Raw genomic sequence first — 26,305 nt, 5'->3', positions numbered from 1 at the left:
CACTTAAAGGGAATGTCTAAGGTCATGGGGAACCACAGTTTTAAGTGCTGCATTATTTAATGTGGAATGGTATGCTTGAGGGAAAAGAATGCCTATTTTTTTGTATGCAGCTGATAGTTAACTTGTCTGTACGTTTTTATTTATTATTAATTGTTTGAATCACCACAGAAACTCATTAGTAACTCGAGTTTTGTAGCATTTTCAGTAATGAAGTTAGGCATCTTTCGAGTTTGTAGACATTTCCACCTTAACTAAAGTGAAAGAGCAAAAACCTCAATATTACGCACCTATTGAGGAAGAATAGAGCAGTCCTCTTTTAGGTGTTTGATTTTAAACATTCCAGATGCCTCTTCCATGAGCAGAGACACACTAGCATACCGAACTGAGACTTAGTTTTTATTTATTAATTTACAGACACTAGACCGGTTTCAAGCACACAAACAGCCTGGAGCTAGCAAATGGCAAGGAAATGTCTGAATTTTATTTTATTACAATTGTTAAATTTGCCTTTAAGTCATGTTACTTCCTTATTATTAACAGACTACATGGAATTAAAGACTGAAATTTATTTTTCAATGAAAGCAATGTGACACATATTGGCTTCCAGATTAAATATAAACAAGACTTAAGACATTTCCAATACCACATTCAATTTTAGATCAAACTTGCAATTGAAATATACAGACAAATAAATGAATAAACGTCAGTGCAGAATGAGCTGCAAAGTAAAATGACACTTGGTTAAGTTTAGAAACACAATGTGTTTAATTTATTCATCTATTGTCTGTAACTGCTTATCAAGTTCAGGGTCGCAGTGGGTCAGGAGTCTACACAGAATCACTGGGCGCAAGACAGGAACACACCCTAGAGGGGGCGCCAGTCCTTACAATGTGTTTAATGTGAAGAGAAAAAAAATGTTGTGTTATTTCTTCTTCTTATTATTATTATTATTATCATTTTTACAATATTCTCAGAATATTTAATATAATCATCCAGAAGTAAAAACTGACAGATGTTTACACACCAAACCAAATTCACATTCAAATATTTTTTTTTTCGATTGAAACACATACCACACTTTGCTTGGTCCAGACATCAGTTTTAATCACCATGAGTAATCGTTATTCTTAAGTGATTTGTTGTTAAACTTGCATTTTCCTATGTCCATAAACTCAGTAGCAACAATGCTGTGCATAGCGGAAGGAATAATACTCTTCTTTGGTCTGGCAAACTACAGACATTCTCACACTGATGTGACTAAAAATATTGAAGACACAAACAATCTAATTTTAAGACAAATAATATTTAGTACTTTATTATCCTCATTCATTCATTCATTATCTGTAACCCTTATCCAGTTCAGGGTCACAGTGGGTCCAGAGCCTACCTGTAATCATTGGGTACAAGATGGGAATACACCCTGGAGGGGGCACCAGTCCTTCACAGGGCAACACACACACACAGACACACACACACACACACACACACACAGACACTTTTGAGTCGCCAATCCACCTACCAACGTGTGAAACCCACGCGGACACGGGGAGAACACACCATCTCCTCACAGACAGTCACCCGGAGCGGGAATGAAACCCCACAACCTCCAGGCCCCTGGAGCTGTGTGACTGCGACACTACCTGCTGCACCACGGTGCCGCCCTAGTACTTTATTAGTAAAGGTTTATTTAAGTCCATATGTTTTATGGAATCAAGGCCAAAATGGAGTAGTATACATGTACTTCCACAAAGTATACCACAAATATATGTGGTGGTTAAAACTAGAAATAAAAGGTAAAGCGGTCTTAAGTCAATGTCAGTGAAGATCCTAAGCGAATATCAATTAATTCAAATCTTCAGCATCAGACAGAATACAAAGAGAAATGCAAAAAATGTTACACAATTCTCTGCATGCTGTTACTTTGAAAAATGTGTTGATTTTTCAGTGTTTGTATTTTAGCAAAGTTCTCTGGATTTGTTTACAGTTCGCTGTGCTTCATTGTATTACCCAATTTACTGCATATACAGTGATGCTTGAAAATTTGTTAATACTTTAGAATTAACTATATTTTTGCATAAATTTGGCCTAAAAATCCAGCCAATTTTCACAAAAGTCTTAAATGTAGAATCAAATCAAATAAATGAGACAAATATAGGGCTTGGTCATTTATTAATTGAGAAAAATGATCCAGTATTACATATCAGTGATTGGCAAAAGTATGTAAACTTCTCCGTATGTAAAGATTAGCAGAAAATTTTATGTTGAAATTAGTCAGGTGTTTTCAGTCAATGGGATTACTATCAGAGTGGGCACCTTGTTTTATTAAAGAGCAGGGATCTGTGAAATTCATACATGAACACAGAAGATTTCTAAGGACCTCAGAAAAAGTGTTGATGCTCATGAGGCTGGAAAAGGTTAGAAAAAACTTTCTCTGTAGAGTTTGGACTCAATCCAGTCAGACAGATTATATACAAATGGAGAAAACGGACCAACGTAGATCACACCAAGAGCAACGCATCTAAAAGTCTGCAAGGTCTCAAAGGAACTCATGGTAACTTCTAAGGAACTACTGGCCTTTCTAACATTGGTTAATGGTCATTTTCAGTTTTTCACTCACCTTACCTTAAGCTGATTTCAGTTGAACAATGTTTTGTTAACAGATGAGACCAAAATAGGTCTTTTGAGTGTAAATGAAAAGTGTTGTTTGGAGAAAGGAAAACACTGCTTTCCAGCATAAAAATGTCATCCCGTCTACGAAACCTTTGTTTTTGTTTTTTTCACGGCTTGCCCTCATTGATGAAACAATGAATTCTGAGTATGTCAGCAAATTCTAAATCAAAATGAAAGGGCATAAGAATGTTTACAACATGGAAAATATAACCACAAGGTTACAATTAAAAACAGACTAAATTATGGTCCTGTTATTTTATATATTTCAATTGATGTGGTTTAAGAGATTTTTATTTGTAGAATTATAAATGGAATAAAACATGTATGTAGTTTTATTTGTTTTTGTTATGTTTGGGGACAAATTAATATATATATAATCTGGGAAGCTATGTATGGACAATGCTAGGTTCTATAACACACTTTTTCCTGTGTTGTTTCTGAAGACATTCCTGTAATCTATGACTGTATCTGATGTAAAAATAATAGTAATAAAAAAAGAAGTGAACAAAAAACAAAAAAAGAATATGACAGGACATCTATCCATGAGCAGAATCTGAAGAGAACACGGGTCATGTAGCTAGAAAACAACCTTCAAGCCGTTCTACCAAAGAATGGTTAAAGAAGAATGAAGTTAATGTTTTGGAACTTCCAAATCAAAGTCCTGACCTTAACCCAATAGAAGTGTTGTAGATGAACCTGCGGCATGCAGTCCAGTCGAAGCTGTTTCATACAGAGGCCTGGGCTAAAATTCTTCCAAGTAGATGTACATGACTAATCAACAATGATTTTAAATGTTTAATTGCAGCTATTGCAGCACAAATGGGTCACACCAGATACAAGAAGGCAAATGTTCACATACTTTTGCCACTAAATAAATAAATAAATGATGGAGTCTTAATATTTTTGTCTCTGTTTTCATTGTGTTCTCCTCATCTACATTTAAACAATTTAAACTAATTAAAATAATTAAAAATAAAATAAAAAAACTTATTTTGATAATTAAAAATGGGGAAACTGAAACATTTGAAATTATTTGTAGCTACTGGCTATGACTCAAAGATGCACTTCAAATGAACGCACATTTCAGAACAGCAGTATTTAAATTTACCCATCATTCTTAAGGAACTCATCTAGCTTTGGTTAACATCTCACATTATCATTTATTTCTGTGAAGAACGTTCACAGAAATATCTCACTCTGCTCTAGGCTACAGGCGGCGTGACCATTACATCAGTTATATGGCACTGGTCAGGCCAAGTCATGCAGCATACTGATTACCCTCTTGTCCAAGGCAGAATGACCCCTTAGTCTTCTTGCACTTTTCTGTACTATGTGTAGAGTAACATGTGGGTCTGTGCCGAAACTAAACATAGAAAACATCAAAACATAGGAGTTTGCAGTCTATGCCCTAAGTAGAGTCACTGTCAAAACAGCTCCAACTGATGTTTTTTAATTATATTAATAAAATATTAAAAGCAAAAATAGAGATAAATCTCTTGAGCCAGTGATGCTAATGTTGGTAACCAGGACATGTAGTGTATGGCTGTTTGTAATTAATATACATTAGCAATACTCCACTCAAATTCAAGCCTTTGTTTGAACATATTCTTTGCTATCATTAAACTCTTAAAACACTGGGCTTCCCAAACAGTTTTCTTGTTGCATTAAAACTACAGAGGGAAGGACTCTGCAAATAAATAGCTATTTTTTACGTTGAACAGTCAGCATTCTTTGATAAATCTGAAAAATTGTTTGGTCAAAATTATTTAAACAATATTTAAATCATTCAATCTAAAAAACAAAGCACTGATGTTTCATGAAGAACATTTATATTTTCAGGATAAAAAAAAAACAAACAAAAAAAAAACACGACCATGGCATTAAAAAAATTATATCTATACTTTCCCCATCTTCATTTATTTAAATTTATGATTTATTTATTAGGGGAGTGTCACCTTTTAGTCATAGAGAACTCATTTATAACAGTTTCAGAATTCTCATTTAGTCAGTAACTCTGCTTCTTCTTTGTTTGCAAAATGACATCTAATGGGCTGAAGGAGGAAGGATAAAAGAAAATAAATTAAAGTAAGAAAAAGGCATAGGAAACTATCTAATACCTGAAATGAGGAATTTGATTAATTATTAGAACTTCACATCTGTCTGCACCACATTAGATCAGGGCATGTAAAGCTTGAGCACTTCCATATTCCATAAATAGTTACTTGTCCAGAGCCCTAGAGTAGCAGACACCTCACATGAACACTCCTCATGACACAGCCTTTAGCTACAGGTGAACTGGCAAACAAAGCCTGCAGTTCACAGCCATTTCCCTTCTCAACATCTACATTTCCATTAAATAATCATGTGGTTTCTGGGACATGAGGGGAAACAGTGTAATATGGGCTCTCACACTGCATTTTCTTTGTTTTATGAAACCTCTAGTGTACCTCACAGACCATATAAGCTGCGATGATAATGTGGATGGCAAAAATTGTTTGATCCACATTTTTGAAACACAAACTGGGTGAAAGTGGGTTTACAAAAGTATTTAGAGCAACAGTTGGGCTACAATATGTAACTGTAGATTTACAAAGTGCTCCTGTATGGTCAGTGGAGCTGAGAGAATGGAGAGTGTGTGTATAAACAAGGAGTGGGGTAGTAATGTTATGGTGGATTGGTGTATAACTAAAATGGAATGCTGTATCTTTTCTCCAGGTGTTACTTAGGTGAACATCTTTGAAAAAACTAATTGCTTTGTAGAGTTTTTTTCCATAAATGTATAAATGACAGGAGGTGCAATACATTTATGGGCTTTGTCTATGTACATGAATAGTTATGACATTTCTATAACCTTGACTACAACTGCCAAAAACAACATTTGAAAGAAATCAAAGAAAACTGAGAACCGGTCACTAATGGGCTGAATGAGGGAGCTGCTGTAAAAGACAAGACTTTGCATAAAGTACAATAAAAATTATCTGTTATAAAAACAAAAAAAAAAAAAAATAATGTAAATAAAGATTAAAACATATTTTATAGAATGCACCAGTCAACAAATTGTTTTTAATTTCACATGTGATAAATGGATTACAAATTTTTGTTGGCTTTATTTACAATTTTATATATAATCAGTTTACCAAATGTTAATGTGTATCTTTTGTTTTAAAACTTGATTACAGTACTTTAAAAATGTTGTTACACTTTGGTTACAGGAAGTGAATCAATATGATTGCAACCATAAAGTGTGGAAAAGAAGAGCTGTGTAACTTCTATTAGGGATGAGAATTTCTGCTCAATTTGTTTGACTTTTAGACTCATTTTTCCTTCAGCTTTTTCTCACCACACAACCAGACCTCCTGACTATGGTTTAAACACCAAAGCATCATATTCCCTTTGAAGACTGAATTTTTGTTCACATCTGAAAGAAGATTGAGAATCAAATGTATGCTGTTATCTTTGCAATCTGCAAAGCACTACTGTGTGCTTATGTCATCAAGATTTTAACTCTTTTATCAATCAGTGGAACACACTATTGAGTTTGAAAACTGATCTTTAGTTGCAAAACTTGACATTAGGAAAACGAGCCAATAAATGCTTCTATTCAAAGTGCTTGTGTAAGATTTTATGGCTTGATAAATGCCTTCCTTTGGATTCAGATCACCAGAGGGTCAGACAAAGAGCATGATATAAAACATGGGGAGTTCTCTTAAGGTCAGAAGTGCTCAAGGCATGAGCAATTAATGTTGTTTGAGAAGGTAAGGTTTAATCTTGGCAGAAGACAAAAGATGAAAATATACATCCTGATACAACACAGTTCCATAATGAATTTGCTTCCTCTATCTCTCTATCCACCACAACAGACAGATCTCTCTCTACTACACTATACCTCATCGTTTCTCAATAGCATTTTCCATCACTTATAGCTCAAGTTTTTCTCAGTTCCACTCCTCTTCATCTCTGTCTGGGTTGTCCTCCCTTTCTGGCTCCTGGAACTGGATATTAGCCAGCATGTCCCTCATTGCTACCATAAGCCGATTCACTTCTTGGTTGAGCTCTCGTCCAGCTCTTGCCACTTCCAGGTCATCAGGCCTCTGCAGACCCTGAGACATATACATTTTTCACATTTTATTTTAACATAAGTCAGATGCAAAAACACCAGTGGCAAAATGTGTAAACTAAAGATGACCTTCATTTTGAAAAACAGATATCAAAAGCACCTCAAAAATTATGTTAATTTCTGTTGGCAAACATAAGAGTTCTTTCGAGAAAGAGTAAGGATAAAGCTAAAGGGCATCTCACATCAACATATTTTGGCCAGATTAGAAGTTTGTAAGAGATCTTCCATTTTTTTAAGGAAGCTTCTGAAAGACATAATATTATACTTTTAGTAGTTTTACAGTTATTCTGGAAGCTTCAAAAGTCTTTGTGTCTGTTTCTTACTAAAAAGCATTAACATATTAGACCGAATTGCATCAAATCTTTCTATGACTTTATTCCCACTATATTCACATACAGTGACATATCAAGAATATTCAGAAGGGTTATACACGGTGATTTTTTCTCTATAACATTAACACAGTTGGACTTCACATTAAAACATCAAGCCTTTGGTTTATCTCCTGAAGGCTTAATCAATGAGAGAGATGCACCATAGAAAACAGATCTGGACTGTAAGCAGGGCAGGCAATCACACACCCTCTCTGTCTATGAAGTCACATGGTGTATCGTCCTGAAATAACCATGGAATTCACAGGACACCTTGATGGTAGAATGTGTCTAAAATCTAGATATTTGTCTCCACATCAATGGAATTAATGGAAACTGGAAAGAAATTCAGAAATGTTGTGGACACTCAAGCACCTGCATGTCGTAACAGATGTTAGTCTTTGTACACCTTACACTGACAGCTAGGACCTCTTTCCTCTTTGTCAGTCATTTTTTTGCCAAAAATGTAGACCTCACAGAACAAAGCACATGGTTCCACTGTCTTTCAAACCATCGGATGAGCTTGAGCCCAGAACACTAAGACAGATGTATGGCTTAATGTATGGCTTTCTCCATGCAAAACAGACTTTCAGGTTAAATTTCTTCATGCTTTCAGAAGAACTTGCAATCCAATGTAGATATATTTAATCAATGTAACTTGAAGTTTTCACATGCAGTGCTGTCTGAAAGCTCAAAGTCATGCTCATTTAATATTGGTGTCTGGCTTAGTACCGAACTGAGGTTTCTCTGGATCCTGAACCTTTTCACAATATTATGTATGGCAGATAGTGAAAGTCTAAAATATTTCTCCATGAAGTTTAGCACAAAGTGATGAGCCACAAACCATTTTGTGTGCATTGTGCATTGACTAAGCCTTTTTTGAATGCCCTGTTTATAGCTTTTACATTCATCTGCTTAGTAAAGTGGAATGTTTCATATTGATGTATCTATGGAGTGAATTGTTGTGTCAAAACATGTTCTACCAAAGCATTTGCCAAATTTTCATTTTGTGAATGCAAAATATTTTCTCTGTTTTCTTGTTGCTGCAGTCAAATGACTGGTGCTTGGGGCTTCCAGTGAGACATCACAGCCTCTATTCATTCTCCACACCTGGAACCATAGCCACTACACCTGTAAAAACAGCCCCAAGGCGTGTAGTGGTTTTACTGCCAAAACTTTTTAAATTATAGCAAGAATTAAATTAAAGAAGTTAATATTGTTGCCAGAAGCAATGCTTATAGGCATTGTTTTCTTGTATGGTTGTATAATATAAAAACATGCACTGAAAATGTACAAAGTTGACTTATTTCATAGATTAAAAACAGAAAAATCACATAATCCTTCAATGGAAATATTATTCAAGAGCCCATTCATTTTATCCCCATTTAACCACTATTGGTACACAAGTATTAATTTAAAGTGTAGATTAAAGCTATTTTACATGATGGCTGCTTTGTAAAATGTGTGAATTTTAGCATTATATTCATACACAAAACTGATTTCTAAATGGTTTGTAGGTATTGCCGATGCTCATACTTCTTCCTTACTTCAGTCTTTTTTCGCGCCATCAGTTCACTCAAAGTTTAAAAAGCTCATGTCACTGAAGTGTGATAAATGTTCATGGTCATGCTTAATGTAGTTTCTATACTGTCTAGATAAAGGGTTACAAAAATTTGCGTTATGAGTCCATACAAAGTAACATTTATTAACACAATTTCTATATAGTATCAAGTGTGTCCAAAATATTATTTTATATTTTAACTAGCCAGGTTATCATTTAGAAATTAATTATAATGTTTGTATAAATTTTGTTAATGCTAAAATTAAGTTTACTGTCTGATGTGTATTGAATAACGGTCATTATGCCATGTTTGAAAGCAGTCTAAATTTGACGGTGCGGGCGAGGCTCAGTCCCAGACCCCCAAACCAGTGACCAATAGAGAGTCTAGGTGAACACTTTTTTCTAAGCCTCCCACCCATGAAAATTGTTTCAAAAAATGTCAGAATCAAAAGAGCAAAGCAGAAGCAAATAAAGATTCCAGAAACAAAACACCTTACAGAATAATAAAAAAAAAAACATCAATAACAACGAAAGCAAAACCTGGTAAAATACATATGAAAATAAGTATCAAATAATTGCAAGGAGTAATAAGGTAACCAATTATCTTTTATAAAAAAAGATTTATATAAATATAAAAATATATACACTTTTGATGCATTTTTTTCCATTTTGCATTCACAACATTCATTCTGTTTGCTTTTTTTTGCTGATTTATTTTTGTAGAAGTTCTGTAGAACTTCTGACACTAAATTCACTCCATATATATATATATCAGTTATAATCATCAAATTAAAAGGAATAAGCACTTGAAATATATCAGTCTGTGTGTAATGAATGAGTCTAATATACAAGATTCACTTTATGGAAAAAAACAAAACAAAAACAAAAACAAATATATATATATATATATATAAAAATGATGGATCTAGTATTTTATGATACTTTACAATGTCCCAGCAGTTCTTGAATTGGAAAATGTCAGATATTTCCAGATTTTAAGGGGTTGTCACATTAAATTAAAATAGTACTTTATACAAATCATTTATGGACAATTTATTGGCCTGAAAGACCTGGAAGGACATGGGTTTACCTTGAAAAACACCACAATTCATATTGCTATTTTATTACAGTATAATATACTCCTCAACCATTCTGAAAAACTAGTGACAACAGTGATAAAGAGGAGTTCCAAGGCTTTATTGAATTTTCTAGGCTGAATACTCTACAAATATAAACACATCATTCAGTTTGTGGGAATAGTGACTTCATTTTCTGTTCTACAAATGGAACTTTATTATAGAAGTGAAGGGCATTAGGTGCATACTGGCACTGTCTGGAGATTTACTGCTCTGTTTTTGGATTTCATAGGTCATGGGCGTAACTTGAGTGAAGATGCCCTTAGTAATTTAAACTGATCCTATTTACTGCACATGAAATTTATAATTTTGCAGTGGCCTGTTAAAAAGTGATGAAAATATTACCCAAGCGGAATTTATATACCTAACCCAGACATAGTGAAATATCAACAATATTGATATGCTGAAATAAGAAAAGTGGAACAGGTTATTAGGAATTATTATCAGGTTACTTTGAGTTTTTAACTGATGTAATACTGCAGTTGTTGACTCAGTCTTTCGACTGAATACAATCAGATGCATTTAAATGGGAACAAATGTTCCACTCTTCCATTCTGATAAACTTTAGTAAAAATGCACAGTACGTTACATTTCATTGCTGCATTTTGCACCATTACTTCTGTCGGAAATGTTGGGAAATGTTTTGTGGACAATCAAGATGTTTCTGTAAACTTCAAATTAGATCTGCTGCTGTCATCACCAGTGAAGTTGAGTGAGTCAATCCCAGAATAAGCCATGACACTGCCTCATGTGCTTTAGTCATTTACAGCCTCCCCTTTCTACTTACTATTTCTTTAACATCAAACTGATAAAAGTTTATAATCTTATCAGTCCATGAAATTTTATTCCACAATGCCACTGTTATTTTAGTGGTTTCTGTCATAGCTTTAATGATTTTTCTGCCATCAGCTGTTGCGGTTGTCCTTGAAGGACCCTGTCTATGCAAACAAACAGAAGGTCCTTTCAATGGATTACTCACTGTTAATTTTGCCATTTTGTTTTACAAGTTTCAATTGCAATGATTTTAAAGTTTGTCCAAATGTTATGTATAAAATTACTTGCTTGTCATTCAGTTGCCCGCATAGTTTTCATCTAAATGCAAACCCTACCAGCAGGAACCAGCCATACATGCTTCACAGCTCTTTCATGAACACACAATGAGGACATGAGAAATCACAGAACCCTTTCATATTTTTCAACTAGTATTAGTGTTTAGTGAGTGCATGGACTATACACATAAGTCTAACATCTACAAAAATAATATACATAAATAAAAGCAGTAAATGTACTGTATTTATTTGTTCATGAACTAATCTCAGTGGTAAAGGCCATACAACACACACCCATTACTGTGATAATTTCATAAACATATTGAATTTTTTCAGCGCATTGGTGCCATTTATTATGGTGTTAAAGTCTGCAATTAGTGATTTGGTAGGACATAACAGCAAAAGAAACAGTCTTTTGACTCCTTTTTGAATCCTCAATTTGATTCACAATGATTACAGCAAGGAAGGAATAAAAAAAATTGAGAATAATTGACTGCCCGGTTTTTTAAAGTGAAGGTGGCAGTATAAATCCACTCACCTGCAGGTTGAAGTTTGGCAGCAGAGAACGAAACAACAAAGACAAAGTGCTCTCATTTGCAGCTCTTGCAAATTGCCTAGAAGGATAAAAGAAAACCCACAATGGACAGAATTGAATTCTGTAACATGTTTCATAATCAAGCCTCAAATGTCAACAAATGTTAGGAAAATGGGTCAAATAATTGAATGTTAAGTAATGAGGTCAAACCATTACAAAACTCAAGTGAATTGAGTGAGTTTCATTTGTTGCCACTGTCATCAACTTAAGAAATACCCATCCACCTCTCAAAGCTCTTATTTAGCTCATCAACAATTATCACAAGACCCGCTCTTCCATGCTGCATCACAGAAAGACAGCAAAAGGTCCAAATTGACTAATAATCATGGCATGACTGTTGTTTAACACAAGTAAGAAGATCATGAAAAAAGCACCAAATATTGAGTACGTCAGTGCAATCCTAAGAAACAGTTTCTAATAAAAGCAATTTAATTCAGTGTTTGTCTTTCAAAATTTGTGTAAACCCTTAATAGGTTTATTAAGCAATGAGCTTAATTCTAGATTTACCTCAATCCACAATACTCTAACAAGCTGATGCATTCCAAAAAGCCATTCATTATACATTTCAAAACCAAACCAGGGTGTCTCTAGGACTCATCAATATAAACTGAACGTTTCTGAATACTTCTTAAAAAGGGCACTTCAAATGTAATTTAAAGACAACATCTAAGATTGTAGGGAAATGCTGTTCTCTCATTTGTTTACATTCAGAAGCTCTGGGTCTTTTGAAATAGTGGGTTTGAGGTGGAAAAATGTTTGTATAAGGCTGAAGTTTAACTTATCTGTTAGTTTTTATTCACTGTTTGAATTAACACAAACATATTTATTACGCGAAGGTTCTATATGGCATCAGAAATGGTTCCTCTATGGTTAATATACCAAGCTTGAAACAATAGAGGAGCAGTTTTTGATTCCATATAAAATCATTTTCTAAAAGATGCTATATAGAACCATCAATAGCACATTTTTCATCAATCTGGGGAACATTAATGATGCAAAGAACCCATTTAATCATGCAAAAGATTCTTAAAGAGAATCATGCAAAGGATTAATACACTCCTTTGTATCATGCCAGGAACTCTGTATTAGGCAATATCAAACAAATGTTCATAGTCTAAATGTAAGACCATCCATCCATCCATCCATTATCTGTAACCGCTTATCCAATTCAGGGTGGGTCCAGAGCCTACCTGGAATCATTGGGCGCAAGGCAGGAACACACCCTGGAGGGGGCGCCAGTCCTTCACAGGGCAACACAGAAACACCATTCGCTCACACACTCACACCTACGGACACTTTTGAGTCGCCAATCCACCTACCAACGTGTGTTTTTGGACTGTGGGAGGAAACCGGAGCACCCGGAGGAAACCCACGCGGACACGGGGAGAACACACCAACTCCTCACAGACAGTCATCTGGAGTGGGAATCAAACCCACAACCTCCAGGTCCCTGGAGCTGTGTGACTGCGACACTACCTGCTGCGCCACTACTCTCACTGTGCAAATATAAAAATATGACAATAGCCAGAACAAGGAGAGTGTCAGGAAAGGGAAAGTACAGCACATTACTTTACCTTTCTGGTCTTGTGTAAGACACTACAGAGTCCAGAGGTGGAAGAGGATCATAACCCATGACTGGCTGTGTTGTCACTTCCTGTGGAAAATATGTAGTGTATTAATATCCATTATGTTAAAAATACAGTTTAATGAAAACCCCACTAAAGTATCAAAATGCTCATGGAACAAATAGGTTTGACTACTGCTTGTGACTGATTGCAATTGAAGGTTGGCTGTTTCTCAGTCTCCCTCACCAGAGGCAGTGTAGATGTGGCCTCTTTAATCTCAGACAGAAGCACATGTCTATGGATGTTCCTGGGAGCACTCTGGTATCGCTGCTTCCTCCTGACCATGAAAACAAACACACACACACAGACACACACACACAGAGAGAGAGAGAGAGAGAGAGAGAGAGAGAGAGAGAGAGAGAGAGAGAGAGAGAGAGTAATGAATCAGGGTACTTTTATTCCAATCATTCCAAGAGTTATTTTAAAACAAATGCTATTTTTAAACAAATGCCGTATTTACAAATACATTTTCTTTTTCGTGCACATGAATAGTTTAGAATGGTGCTTTTTAAAAAGAAAATCATATATCTGCTCTTACATATGTTAAGAGAATGTGAAACACAAATACTACATGCACCATAATTAGTTCCAATTTTGCAGAGACCAACCCTCTTACACAACAGAGCATACAAGTCTCTCTCTCAAAAAAACAAAACAAAAACAAAAAAGTTATAAATGTAAACAGGCACGAATTTCATCTATATTCCCCTGATGAGTTATATCTGAGAACTAAGTGGGTCAGCGACAGATTTAAACACATAGAGCAGAGGGATGGAGAGGCACAGTGTTGTCTGTCAGATGACTCTCATTTAGCTACAATAAAAACTGGAGACATACTCATCAGTGCCTGCTGTGTAGACATGGTCCAGCCTAAGCAATGTGGGTCACTAATAGACACGCAAAACAAAATAAAACCGATGAGGCTTGCAGAGCTTTTGCTTAGTCCTAAAAACTGATACTGTATAATTCATATTCTAAAATTACTTTATTATCTAGTGATTTATTTGGGTTTGAAATCATCCGATGTCTTCTGTCCTTACATCAGCAGTCAGATGTGCCACAAGACTGATTTCAGCTGGACCCCCCCCACCTCTTAAAAATGGATGGGATGATTCACGATCCCTGTCAGCATAACAGGTTCCAACAATAATGTTGGAAAGATTTTGGAGCCACCTCCCAGCCCAGTCAATGAACAAAATGCACCGCTTGTGAATCTTGGTTGGCCAGCAGTGTTAAAAACCATAAGGTAAGGCAAAGGCAGAGTATTCATGTGCAGTCAGTGTATTTTTAAACTGTATTTAAAAAAATAAACTGCAATCAAAATACTTGTTTTCAACTCACACACTTAGGCAGTGTTGAGAGGGTTACTTTTTACAATGTTTTCCACTACAGAATACAAAATACAGGCCCTAAAATGTATTTTCTAATATATTCGATTACATTTCTCAATGTGAGTAACATATTCTGAATAAATGGGAAAAATATCTTTGGAACATTTTCTTACATTTTAAAAAGTATGTGACTGTGGCAATCACATCATGCTTGTTCTACTTAAGATGACTATTCTATTGTGTTCTACTGTTAGCTGAATGTATTAGACTTTTCCTGAATATATACATCATTTATTGTAAAAGAGTAAAGACTATACAAGTATGAACTGAACAATGTCCCAATTGTTCTTGCTTAAACTTGAAATACTACTTGAATTTCTAAGACAAAAAATTGAGTTCAATGCTGGCCATGTGAACAGGCAACTAACAGAACTTCAAAAAGCTTTCATTTCTAGGGCTTCAAAGAAATATATGATCACTGTAATTTTACTTGTGAGTGAATAAGCATGTTATTACAAATTAAAGCAAAGGAAAAAAATATATGTGTATATTTTTGTTTTATTTATTTATTTTTGTTTTGGCAGTAAAAACAATGAGACTGATATTGTTTCTGATATTGTCCTTTTGACAATTTATGATCCCTTTTTTTATATCATTCATAGAGTTTCTGTGCAAATTTAAACAGCAAGTTAAACTTCAACCACTACAGTCAGTTTCTTACTCAACCATACCATTCCATGTTAACAGATGCACCAGGTTACAATAGTTAAGGTGGAACTGACTGCAAATCAACTCCATAAATGTAAATGCATATAGTAAAAGTGCTATAAAGCTAAACAGCTTGAGGTGTCTGTGGTAATTCATACAGTGAGTAAAAACTTACAGACCTTAAAAGATGCAGAGTTTATGAATGAACACAAATGGGATGTGTTTTGTTTTGCTGTGAGAACAGCAGCTCTCCAGAATAGCTTACATTGCCTTTAAATAAACACAGTAAACCTATAATATCTGATGGAAAATGGCCTATAATTGCCCAGAACGTTATTATCTCTACACTTTGAAAACAACTCTTATATCATGTGTTTAATCTGACAATGCTGGTAGCCACCACTAGGCTAACAATATTCACAGAAGTGAAAGATGAACAGGGAAAAAATAAATAAATAAAAAAACACAGTGTAGTGAATGTTAAATGCACTTAAACACAGGAATTAGCATTTATCTCCTATTTCTTATTCATTAACTTATTTTGTGGTAAATTTGTACTAGTTAGAAAATAAAAGTAAATTTTTTTTCACCAAAGTTTTTCAATCTTGAATATAGCTGATTCCAGATGTGTACCCTGTAATAGCTCTGTTACATGAAAATGTGTCTTACTTGTTCTGGCAGTCCTCCACTAAGGGATCCTTTGAGTCGACCCTTTTTAGCACCTCTTGAACATTGCCCTCCATCCAGAGCATCACCCCTGCTTCCTTCCACAGGCTGTGACAGCGGCCCACATAGAGCCCCTCCAGCTCTGTCAGAGCAGGAGGCTGCCTGAGATGAAAATGAGGGGACAAAATACATTTTATTCTTCAAACTGTAAACAAATAGTAGACATTTATATTAACCTTTAATCCACTGAGATTTTAATGCATATCTCAAAAACAATTGTGGAGCATAGTGACAAAGCAGATAATTACCCCAAGCGATTTCTGGGTCCAAAAAATACATGAGATGACACCGTTGCATCAGGCTGGACTGTGCACAGGTCCAATAATGGCATCAGCACTGTGATATTGACACAAATACAGATTTACCAGAGCACTGCTACAAATATCAGTGGAATTTTACTTTATCATTAAACTCAATCACAATGCTCAAACTTATACAGCTGAATCTGGAATTACAAAAATAGGCAAATTATACAAAAACGTAAAATAAAATATGCAAAACGTTTTATGAAACTTCGGAAAAACCTATATACAAGGGGTCCTCGACTTACGACGTTGATCCGTTCCTACGTCGCGTCGTAAACCGATTTTCGGTGTAAGTCGGAACATACGTATATACTGTACGTAAATAACATACTGTAAGCACTTATTCTATCCTAACACACATCCTAACACAGTAATTATCAAAAAACACCTCGGTCCCGAGCCGCGTAACCGTGTATTCTTCCGCCGCGCACACCAAACACGAAGTTCGCGTTACGACGTTTATGACGCAAAACCTTGTCGAAACAAGGCTTTATACAGTAAATGGAAGATGTGTCGTAACCACAAAACATCGTAACTCGGGACTCACGTAACCCGTGGACCTCCTGTATAAGGTATCTGAATAACTTTTTCAATTTCGCAGTATTCATGAATGACTGAATTACAAAAATACCATGGCCTATATCCTAAATGTTGGAGTGCACAAGTACACAAGGTAAAAAACAAATTTGCAAGGTTTAACACGTGTGTGTACACAATACTGATTACAGTGTTGTCCCAGTTCACCAAGTACATTAACCTATGTTACTGAGTTTTTACATGGGGGTAGTTTTAACATGTTTTTATCATTGTGATCCCAAAGTGTGTAGCTTAAACACACTGATATTTACATTAAGGTGAAAACCTTTATTCATAAAAATGCCACTGCATGACTCTAGATATTAATTAGACAATAATATTCAGGTATAATCAAATTTAATTAAAAATGTGAATACAAATATAAATTAAGCTACAGGCTTTTTTGAGACTAACCACAGCTAAGGCTGGTCCACAGTTAAATGCTATCAGACCGAGTTGGCGCATATATCTCTAAAAGTAACACAATAGCATAAAACTCGCTCCTCTCATATTATGCATGCACACAGAACAACTAACACACACACCAACACACACATACTCAAGTGCTAAAAATCAAATGAAAGAAAACACAGCCAGACCTCTCAATGCACACAGATACATTGGATTTACATGCCCACCTCAGCATTGCCCTAAATGAGAGCTACAGGTCAATATACTGTGTGTGTGTGTGTGTGTGTGTGTGCTCACACGTGCATGTGTGTGTGTTGTGTGTGTGCATGTTTCTCACCTCCTGGGAACATGATGAGAGCATCCTGCAACATTTTGTCTGATTTGAGTTTCATGCGCTGGCTCTCTTCGGGTGTTGTCTCTTCGTGCTGACTCAGGTGATAACAAGCCAGTGCTACTGAGTAGGCAAAGTTAGGCAGCTGGGACAGGTTCCGATGAACCTAAAGCCACAAAGCAGATTACACAGAATTTACCTCTTAAAATAAGAGAGGAAAGCTATAGCACATATTGGTGAAGCCTTAATAAGTTATTTATGTTATATTGAGCCAAAGGTTTGCGGAAGATTGATGAAAGATATTTACCAACTGATATTACATATAGAGGTTGGTAATAGGTATCATTACAAAGAGCAGTGACTCCACTATATTCATTTTGAATGAGCGGCATAGTGGTTTGGTGGTTAGCACATTTGTCTCTCCGCTTTAGGTCTTGGCTTCAAATCCCATCCAACGCTAGTTAAGAGTACGCTGTGGGTCTTTGGCTGCTGCTGCTTCTCATCACTCTGTGTGTGTATGTATGTGTGTGTGTGTGTGTGTTGATTGAGTGTTCAATGGAATGGTGTTGTTTTGTGCAGTGTTGACTGTAAAGTGTTGTTGGGTGTCTAGAAAGGTGCTATATAAGTGTAACTATAAAAAAAAATATATATATATATTTTGCTTCAGAATGTTATGTAATGTTAAAATCACCAAATAAAATCTATTTTAAGAATATCAGGGCTATCATTCATGCTTAAATTACACAGAATCACTGTAATTTAACAATACAATATACAATTTAACAAAACAATACAAATAGGTTATAATTAACCCTCTTTAACAGGATATAGTTCAGTGCAATATGTGTACCTTGGAATTCAGATTTGCTTACAGTATATGACATCTTATTTGTCTTGCTTTCCTTATACCATAATATTCATGAAAACCACAAATGTAATTAAAACTGTATAATATTAAAAGCCCCATTTCCAAAAATATCTAAAGCTGTACTAAATGTAAATAAAAACAAATGACTGCAAATGATTTAAACACTATATTTAACTGAAAAAAGTACAAACATCCTTTTAAATTTTGATACTGAAAAGGTTTGTTTTGAAAAATATTTGCTTGCTCTGAATTCAATGCTACCAACATGGTACAAAATAGTTATATGTATTAACTGAGGAGAGCAATTTTTAAATGGGTGATACATTTGGGCTAGTTTTGTACCCAGACTCTAAGGAGCTATGCTGTGTGTTAGCATTTTCTTACTGAAATAAACATGCCCTTCCCAGAATATGATGCTGTCTGAATAGCAGCATCTTGCTCCAAAACCTGTATATCTTTAAGCATTGACGATGCCTCCACAGATGTACTGTACTGTACTGTAAATTACCCATGCCATGTGCACTAATGCACCGCATACAATCACAGTTGCTGGTTTTTAAACTGTGCATTTATAACAAGCTTGATGGTTGCCCTCTCCATTAGTCTGAAGTATGAAGCATCCATAAGTTCCAAATAGAATTTCAAATTCATATTTATTTATGAAACCAGAGAACACGTTTCCACTTTGCCTCAGTCCATTTTAAATGATCTCTGACCCAGAGAAGGTGGCAGCATTTCTGAATCCTGTTTATATATAAGTTCTTCTTTGCATTCATGCATTTCTTTGTCTATGTCGATGCAGTTACAAACTGCTTCAAATAATGATTTGGAAGTGTTTCTGACCCCATGCAGTGATATCTACTAAAGAAATATGCCTTTTTAATGCAGTGCCAACTTACAGCCCAAAGATCTGTATATAGAGATATCTCTGTTCCTTGTATATAAATATACCTCTAGATTCCCTGAATTTTTTTTAAAAAGATATGCCTCATATACATAAAAAAAATCCCAAAGTTCCCAAAGTGGTGAACCCCTCCCCAACAGTACTTCTGAAAGTCTCAACCCTTCTGAAATGTTCTTCATAAACTCAATCATGTCACAGACCTGTTGGCAATTATCCTAAAACATTATACAATTTTACCAGTCATTTATTGCCTGGTCCCCATTTTTTTGGGAAAATGTTGCTGGCATCAAATTTAAAATGAGCATATATATTTCAAAAGACAATGCAATTTCAACATTTTTCAACATATGAAACATTGTCTTTCTAAAATGTTCAATTAATTTAAACATAGGGTTTAAATTATCAGCACAGAACTGCTAAAATATTTGACCAATAAATATATTTCAATTTAATTTTAGAACCTCTGTGATTTCATATTAAGTATTGAAATATGCATAAATGATTGATATAAGCATGAATCAAACTTGTATGCAAAAGCAGTCCGTTAAAAAGAACAAAACTCTGGACAAAACTTCTCACCTCCCACTCCTCGTAAATACGGATGAGGTATGTATACTCCCGACAACGCAGACACAGGAAATCAATCAACAGAAGCATACACAGAGGATCATTATCTGGGTCCAAGCTAAACACACAAACAAATAACAATTAGCTCATTTTACATCAACAATTACTCAAAATATGTTCTGGGCATCACTAGAACTAAAGAACTGACAGTTAATTTACACACAGACTGAATTTAAGCTGCATGAGCTACATCACTGAGAAATTCACATACCTCAGAATAAGTCTGCAGTACTCCAGAGCAGTCCGAGGGCAGCCTCTTTTCTCCAAGAACATCATGTGCTTGTAAACTGCCAGATAAAAAGCCCTGCGGATGGATAAGAGAGGTAGTGAGACAGACACACACACACACACACACATGTATATATTCAAAAATGCCATAAACGTTGTATGATTATTATTTATATGGAAGATGATTATGATATACAGGCCACAGAATGAGGATGACTAGATGTTGAAGGAAGAACAACACAAACCTGTTCTCTGGTCTGCGGTAGTCCAACCTACTGGTACCTGATGTCAAGCTAAACACAGGGTGGAATGCACATTCAAAGCTGTACAAAGCCCTTTCTGAAAAAGAGGAAAACAAATACAGAGACAAACAAACAGGCATGATAAGAAAAAATATAAGAGCAGAAAAATAAAAAACTAGATTAAAAAAAAATTTAAAAAACAAAAACCAAAACTGCTCCGCGGGCACTGGGGAAGGCTGCCCACCACTCTGGGTGTGCCATAAGCCCTAGTGCACTAGTGTGTATGTTTGTTCAATGCCACAAATGGGCTAAATGCAGAAGATACATTATGTTGTTTACATTATTTTACAATGAACTCTGGGATAACTCACTGTGAGGTTTGGAATATGCATTCAATTTACTCTGCAAGAGGTGTGGAATTATTGCTGTGTTCACTTGGCTTGAGGCTAGGAATGTCTGGGATTTGTACAGAGGGCAGAGCCATGTTCGCCTTGTGATTGGTCAGAGTAAAGATGAAAGAAAACAAATATTTTCAAATCAAATGGATTTATGTTTTTTGGTTCTTTGGTTCTCGTGTTCTTTGTTTAATAATCTGTTTATTTAGTAAAGCCTTTGATCATTAAATTCTTCCATCCATCCATCCATTATCTGTAACCGCTTATCCAATTTAGGGTCGCGGGGGCTCCAGAGCCTACCTGGAATCATCGGGCGCAAGGCGGGAATACACCCTGGAGGGGACGCCAGTCCTTCACAGGGCAACACAGACACATTCACTCACACACTCACACCTACGGACACTTTCGAGTCGCCAATCCACCTGCAATGTGTGTTTTTGGACTGTGGGAGGAAACCGGAGCACCCGGAGGAAACCCACGCAGACACGGGGAGAACACACCAACTCCTCACAGACAGTCACCCGGAGCGGGAATTGAACCCACAACCTCCAGGCCCCTGGAGCTGTGTGACTGCGACACTACCTGCTGCGCCACCGTGCCGCCCTCATTAAATTCTTGTTATATAAAATATATGGATCTAGGGCTTCATGGACAAAAATTACACTTAACTATCAGTAATTACTTTGCCGATCTAACAACTGCCAAGGAAAAAAGGTCAGAGAGGGTTGCCTTGCCTGCCCATCATACGTTGCAACTCTGATCATGAGATAGCACCAAAATGTCCTGCAGAATATGCTAATCTCTTATGGAGCATGCTACAGAATGTCTCACCTCCACACGACTGACTGGTGGATGAGACTAGGCTTAAACAAGAAATATTCTCTCTGTACCTATTTCAGATTCAGCTTATCACTGCAAAAACCAACACTTAAATAAAGAAAAGGCCAAAATGTATGTGCAAATAACAGCAACACTACAATATTGTGTAAAAAGAACAAGTTTCTTATTATCTACACTGTGCATCCCACTAATTTATTCTTAAACAGAATCCTGTTTAAACTTAATTTAACCTAATTCATGAGGGCTTAGATTCTTAAAAGAACTAAAAATTTAATTACAAATGTGTTAACTGTATAACTTTTATTCAATTTTGAGAAGTTGTAAGGTTAAGAACATGAACAGATTTTTAGAGACACTCAGAGATTCTCTGACATTAGAAAATAGGAAGAGTTCACCAGACAAGTGATAAAATACAGAGGAGGAGGTCAAAGAAATGTCATCAGTAACAGAGAGATACACTTTCTCCTTCTTAACAAGGTTCTCCTGACAAAGACAGTAGCAGCAGGAGCAAAAGCTTAATCTCATTTCACACATAATTGCTTATCTTCAGTCTGTGCAGCTGGGCTCTAGATAAATCCCAAAAATCATACCTGATGCCTATGTCTGAAAGGTGATCTAAATATGATACATTATTTTATTTACTGCACCACACTTACACATGTCCTACCTGATATGTCCATACGAAGCTATTAAACTCTTTACATTAACTTAACTGTGCCTTCATCAGGGTGAGCCAGCCAAGCTGACTTGATTAGATAATCCTATCACCAATAGGCCTACCAAGCCACATGCAACAAATCTTCATGTTATATAGAAGTGAATATAAAGGGTCAAATCAGTGTATCATAACATGTTGCTTAATCCTGAATGTAGATTTAAACATTGGACATTTAGAGCAGGTTTACTCAACCACTGAGCTCTGGATCATAAGTGGGCCACGAAGCACTCTATGCTGACCTTCATACTGAAACTGAGGAGGATCCAGGTGTATTAGGTGGGTTGGTGATAGAGCTTTGTCATAAAAATTAGAGAAAAAGCAATTAAAACTGTAAATATATAAGTCTAGTCATGCACTTCACACTTTCTAAAGCTTAAAGTCTTACACAAGCCTGTAACATACACACTTCTATTCTGAATCTGTAGAACTGCTGGTTTAGTAACAGCTCAAAACTGACCCTTTTAAATAAAAGCAAGACCAGTAAAAAAGAAAGAAAGAAAGAAAGAAAAAAAAAGGACAGTTAAGTATGCTTTGGTGTCAAAACCACTGCCTCACCTATCAAGTCCCTGGCAGTCTCCTGATCTTCTTGGATACGACAGACATCAGAGAGTTGCAGTAGAGAGTCAACGTGGTAGGGGTTAAGCTGCAGCAGGACCTATCCACAGATAGGAGATAATGACAGTGAAATAACTGAACCAATATAATCTAGATTAAAGTCCCAATATATATATATATATATGCATATATATGTGCATTTATTTGATGTAAAGATGTGTTAAACATACAGCAAAGAAAAAGCACAGAAATGTAATAAAACTATTAAAAAAATAAAAAATAAATACATTTTATTTGCTTTTAAAAACTAATTACATCCGAAGTGAGAACAGTCTGGGCATTGTCCTAATATACCCTGCTGGCTTCACCACTAAAGCAGAACTAAAAACAAGAGGGCACATGGGAGAACTGACTGAAACAGGTGCTATGTATGCTGGTGGTGTATGCTGCTGTGCTACTAAAACCCTTACCGTGCTTTTATAGATAATGTCCTCAAGACATTATGGTTTGTATTTACATTACAAGTGAAGGTGCCACCAGGAAAACTTTGAGTGACTAGTTGAACAGACATAAAAATTAATATACAGATGACCCAAGTTAAATAATTCTGTCATACATGCACAGCAAGCATTTATTTAAGAATAATCTAACAAGAAAATAAGAATTTAGGTTTCCTGGGGCTTTAAAGTAACACAAACCATTGATCATGCATAATTTGACACAAACATTCAGTGTTGTTATTAAACTAATATTTACTTACCATAATGTTATTAGGATCCATGGACTCCACAGCATCAAAGAACTTGAACTGGACCTGCTGGTAGTCACGACTATGTTCAAATGCAAAAAACTGAAGGCCATCTTTGGACTCCAGCAGACTCATAGAGATTCCTTGGAGTGAAGGAAAACAAAAGGTAAAAATAATGTATAAAAATTACTAAGACTGGGATTTTTAATCATGTAACTGAATGTTTATTTTTCACATGATTAGATCATATGATATTACTTTTTCAAATAATGTGAAGTCATTTAAGTAGATTGAGACTCTTAACTCCAGTCACAGTGGTAATGGTAATTCATTCATTCATTATCTGTAACCGCTTATCCAGTTCAGAGTCAAGGTGGGTCCAGAGTCTACCTGGAATCATTGGGCGCAAGGCGGGAATACACCCTGGAGGGGGCGCCAGTCCTTCACAGGGCAACACACACACACACACACACCTACGGACACTTTTGAGTCGCCAATCCACCTACCAACGTTTGTTTTTGGACTGTGGGAGGAAACCCACACGGACACAGGGAGAACACACCAACTCCTCACAGACAGTCACCTGGAGCAGGAAACGAACCCACAACCTCCAGGTCCCTGGAGCTGTGTGACTGCGCCACTACCTGCTGCGCCACTGTATTCTACCTACCTACCTGCTGTGAAACTGTATTCCCTCTACAAAACATTGGGTCATAGCAATTGGACCCAACACAAACTCAGATTTCAACAAATAGCTCAGTGAATCCTGCAGGCTCTAGGACACCATAAAATGGTCATAACACGATCATATTTAGTAAGTATCTCTGTAAGCAGTCGTGTAATCGGGAGTGAAAATGCAGTTTATGTATGAATTCTATAACTTAAATATCTCTATTATAAAAAAGCGCAAGTAAATGTTTGGAGCCTGGGAGCACAGTTTCCACATGTCACAACAGCAAAGAATTCATTGAAAAATGGATCACTGAAAGGAACACTGTGAACAAGTTACACAATATCAAGGCGCCAGCAAGTTCAGCTTTGAGCATCCACATAGCTATTTTAGATCACATGCATCAGTGTAACAAATATGCTGCACAGGGACTCATCTGACCTTTTTAAAGACTTAGAACATTGAAAAATGTGGTTACGTTTCATGTAACATCTCAGGAATACCTGGTTTAATAAAGCGAGGCCAAGATTCTTTGGGAGTAGTCATCCATGTGCTGCGATGAAATTGACGTTGTCTTTGTCTTGGCCTAGGCAGTATACAGCATATTCAAACAACCAAATAATAAAGATAATAAAATAGTAATGTTAATTTTCCAGAACATAAATGTGAACAAACTTTTGGTCTCCCAAAACTGCCCGAGCACCGAAATATCTCTTGAGTTCATTTTCAGGATTCAGATTCCTAAAAGACCAAGAGGAAGCAAAAAAACAAAAAACAAACAGATGATGGTGCAGAACAATGTTCTTCATCCCTCTGACCTGGAGAACTACAACCAAGCCTTAATAGTTGAACTGCAACTAAACAAGATTATTTCTAAAACTACCTTTACCTGTGTTCCACATAAAGCACAGGTCTATTTCCAGAGACTCCAGTGTCCTCATTCTGATGTGACAAACCATTTGTCTTTTCTATTGTCGCCAAAAATGCATCTATGTCATCTCCAGCAGCTGTCTCCTCCTGTGAACACAAATGCACATTGAAGATACCATGTGAACAGAAAGGCACAAACATTGAAAAACATTCATTGCTCAGTGTTTAAACAGCCACAATACCTGAACATCTCCAGCAGAAGTCTTTTTTCTTTTCTTCTTCTTTTTTTTCTTATTGTTTGGTTTCTCACAGTGAGTCTAGCAACGATAAGCAACCTTTTGGATTAGCATGTTTTAATATTAAGATGTTTAAAGTATAAACATTCAGAGTTCCATTTAGAGCATTTCTCTTTGAAAAAAACTTCTCAACCTGTAATTTTTAATTAACAAGAGAGTAGCGTTTAGGTGTTTGATCCATGATAGTCATTATCTTTATACTTTATTATAATGTAACCTGTGGTGCCTTTGCCTGTTGGTTTTGTGTTGGTGGTGCTCTGACTCTGCTCTCCTGAAGGTTCTCCTCGGTGGGACATCGGTCCGTGTCGCTGTCAGCTTCTCCGATCTGTAACGCGACAAAAACAAACAGCTGGTGTCATTTTACTTGACTGACATAGTCCTGCGATTAAAAAGCCAAGTGAGGAGATTTCATTATAACAAGAATGTTGTTGATCTCACCAGTTCAAAAATATTGCTGATGTTTTTCTGAGATTTGCTCTTCTTGGTTCTCCTGCTGCTGTTAGCTTTGGGCGGCTGTGACACTTCGTCCTGCTCATCCTCCTCCTCCTCTAACACCGCACCTACTCCCTCTTCAATCTCTAGTCCAAGTTCTCCGAAGTCTATGTCCTCCTGACCGCGCTGTTTTCCTTTCAGTCTGCGGAGAGCTCGGCTCGACATCTTCGCACACAGCCACAGCACAGGGCCCGACGAGAACACCGCTGTAATCAGACCGGACACTAAGGACAAGTTCCAAACGGCTCTCTATTCCCTACGCCCTATGTAGTGCATTAATAGAGTAAGGAAACTAATAATTCTGTTAAATAAGTAGTAGAGCAAATGCAGAACTACTTTATAT

General features: G+C 36.2%; 1 protein-coding gene across 2 annotated transcripts; it reads right to left on the bottom strand.

The window, feature by feature from the left end:
* Positions 1-5,718: 5,718 nt before the first annotated feature.
* Positions 5,719-26,214, bottom strand: tcf25 (transcription factor 25 (basic helix-loop-helix)). Of its 2 annotated transcripts, none has more exons than XM_066684965.1 (18): positions 25,909-26,214; positions 25,688-25,795; positions 25,417-25,491; positions 25,194-25,321; positions 24,980-25,045; positions 24,808-24,890; positions 23,647-23,777; positions 22,887-22,986; positions 20,382-20,475; positions 20,120-20,212; positions 19,861-19,966; positions 17,516-17,675; positions 16,135-16,222; positions 15,830-15,988; positions 13,308-13,398; positions 13,071-13,150; positions 11,440-11,515; positions 5,719-6,770 (listed from the first exon to the last, which is right to left on the bottom strand). In XM_066684965.1, exons 1-18 carry the CDS (start codon positions 26,125-26,127, stop codon positions 6,606-6,608), a joined length of 2,022 nt encoding a protein of 673 aa, XP_066541062.1. In that variant the 5' UTR covers positions 26,128-26,214; the 3' UTR covers positions 5,719-6,605. The 2 variants fall into 2 exon arrangements, with proteins under 2 accessions (XP_066541062.1, XP_066541063.1); XM_066684966.1 differs by having other exon boundaries at positions 25,703-25,795.
* Between the last annotated feature and the right edge of the window lie 91 nt (positions 26,215-26,305).

Source organism: Hoplias malabaricus, chromosome 11 (assembly GCF_029633855.1).
Source record: "Hoplias malabaricus isolate fHopMal1 chromosome 11, fHopMal1.hap1, whole genome shotgun sequence".
Lineage (NCBI taxonomy): Eukaryota > Metazoa > Chordata > Actinopteri > Characiformes > Erythrinidae > Hoplias > Hoplias malabaricus.
This window is presented reverse-complemented; position numbering and strand designations above follow the sequence as displayed.

Excerpts from the sequence above, each read along its gene's own strand:
- tcf25 (XM_066684965.1), bottom strand. The coding sequence starts at position 26,127 with ATGTCGAGCCGAGCTCTCCGCAGACTGAAAGGAAAACAGCGCGGTCAG. Across the intron at positions 25,046-25,193 it reads GTGCTTTATGTGGAACACAG|GAATCTGAATCCTGAAAATG; the intron begins GTAAAGGTAGTT and ends TTGGTCTTTTAG. Across the intron at positions 22,987-23,646 it reads TGGATCCTAATAACATTATG|GTCCTGCTGCAGCTTAACCC; the intron begins GTAAGTAAATAT and ends ATCTGTGGATAG.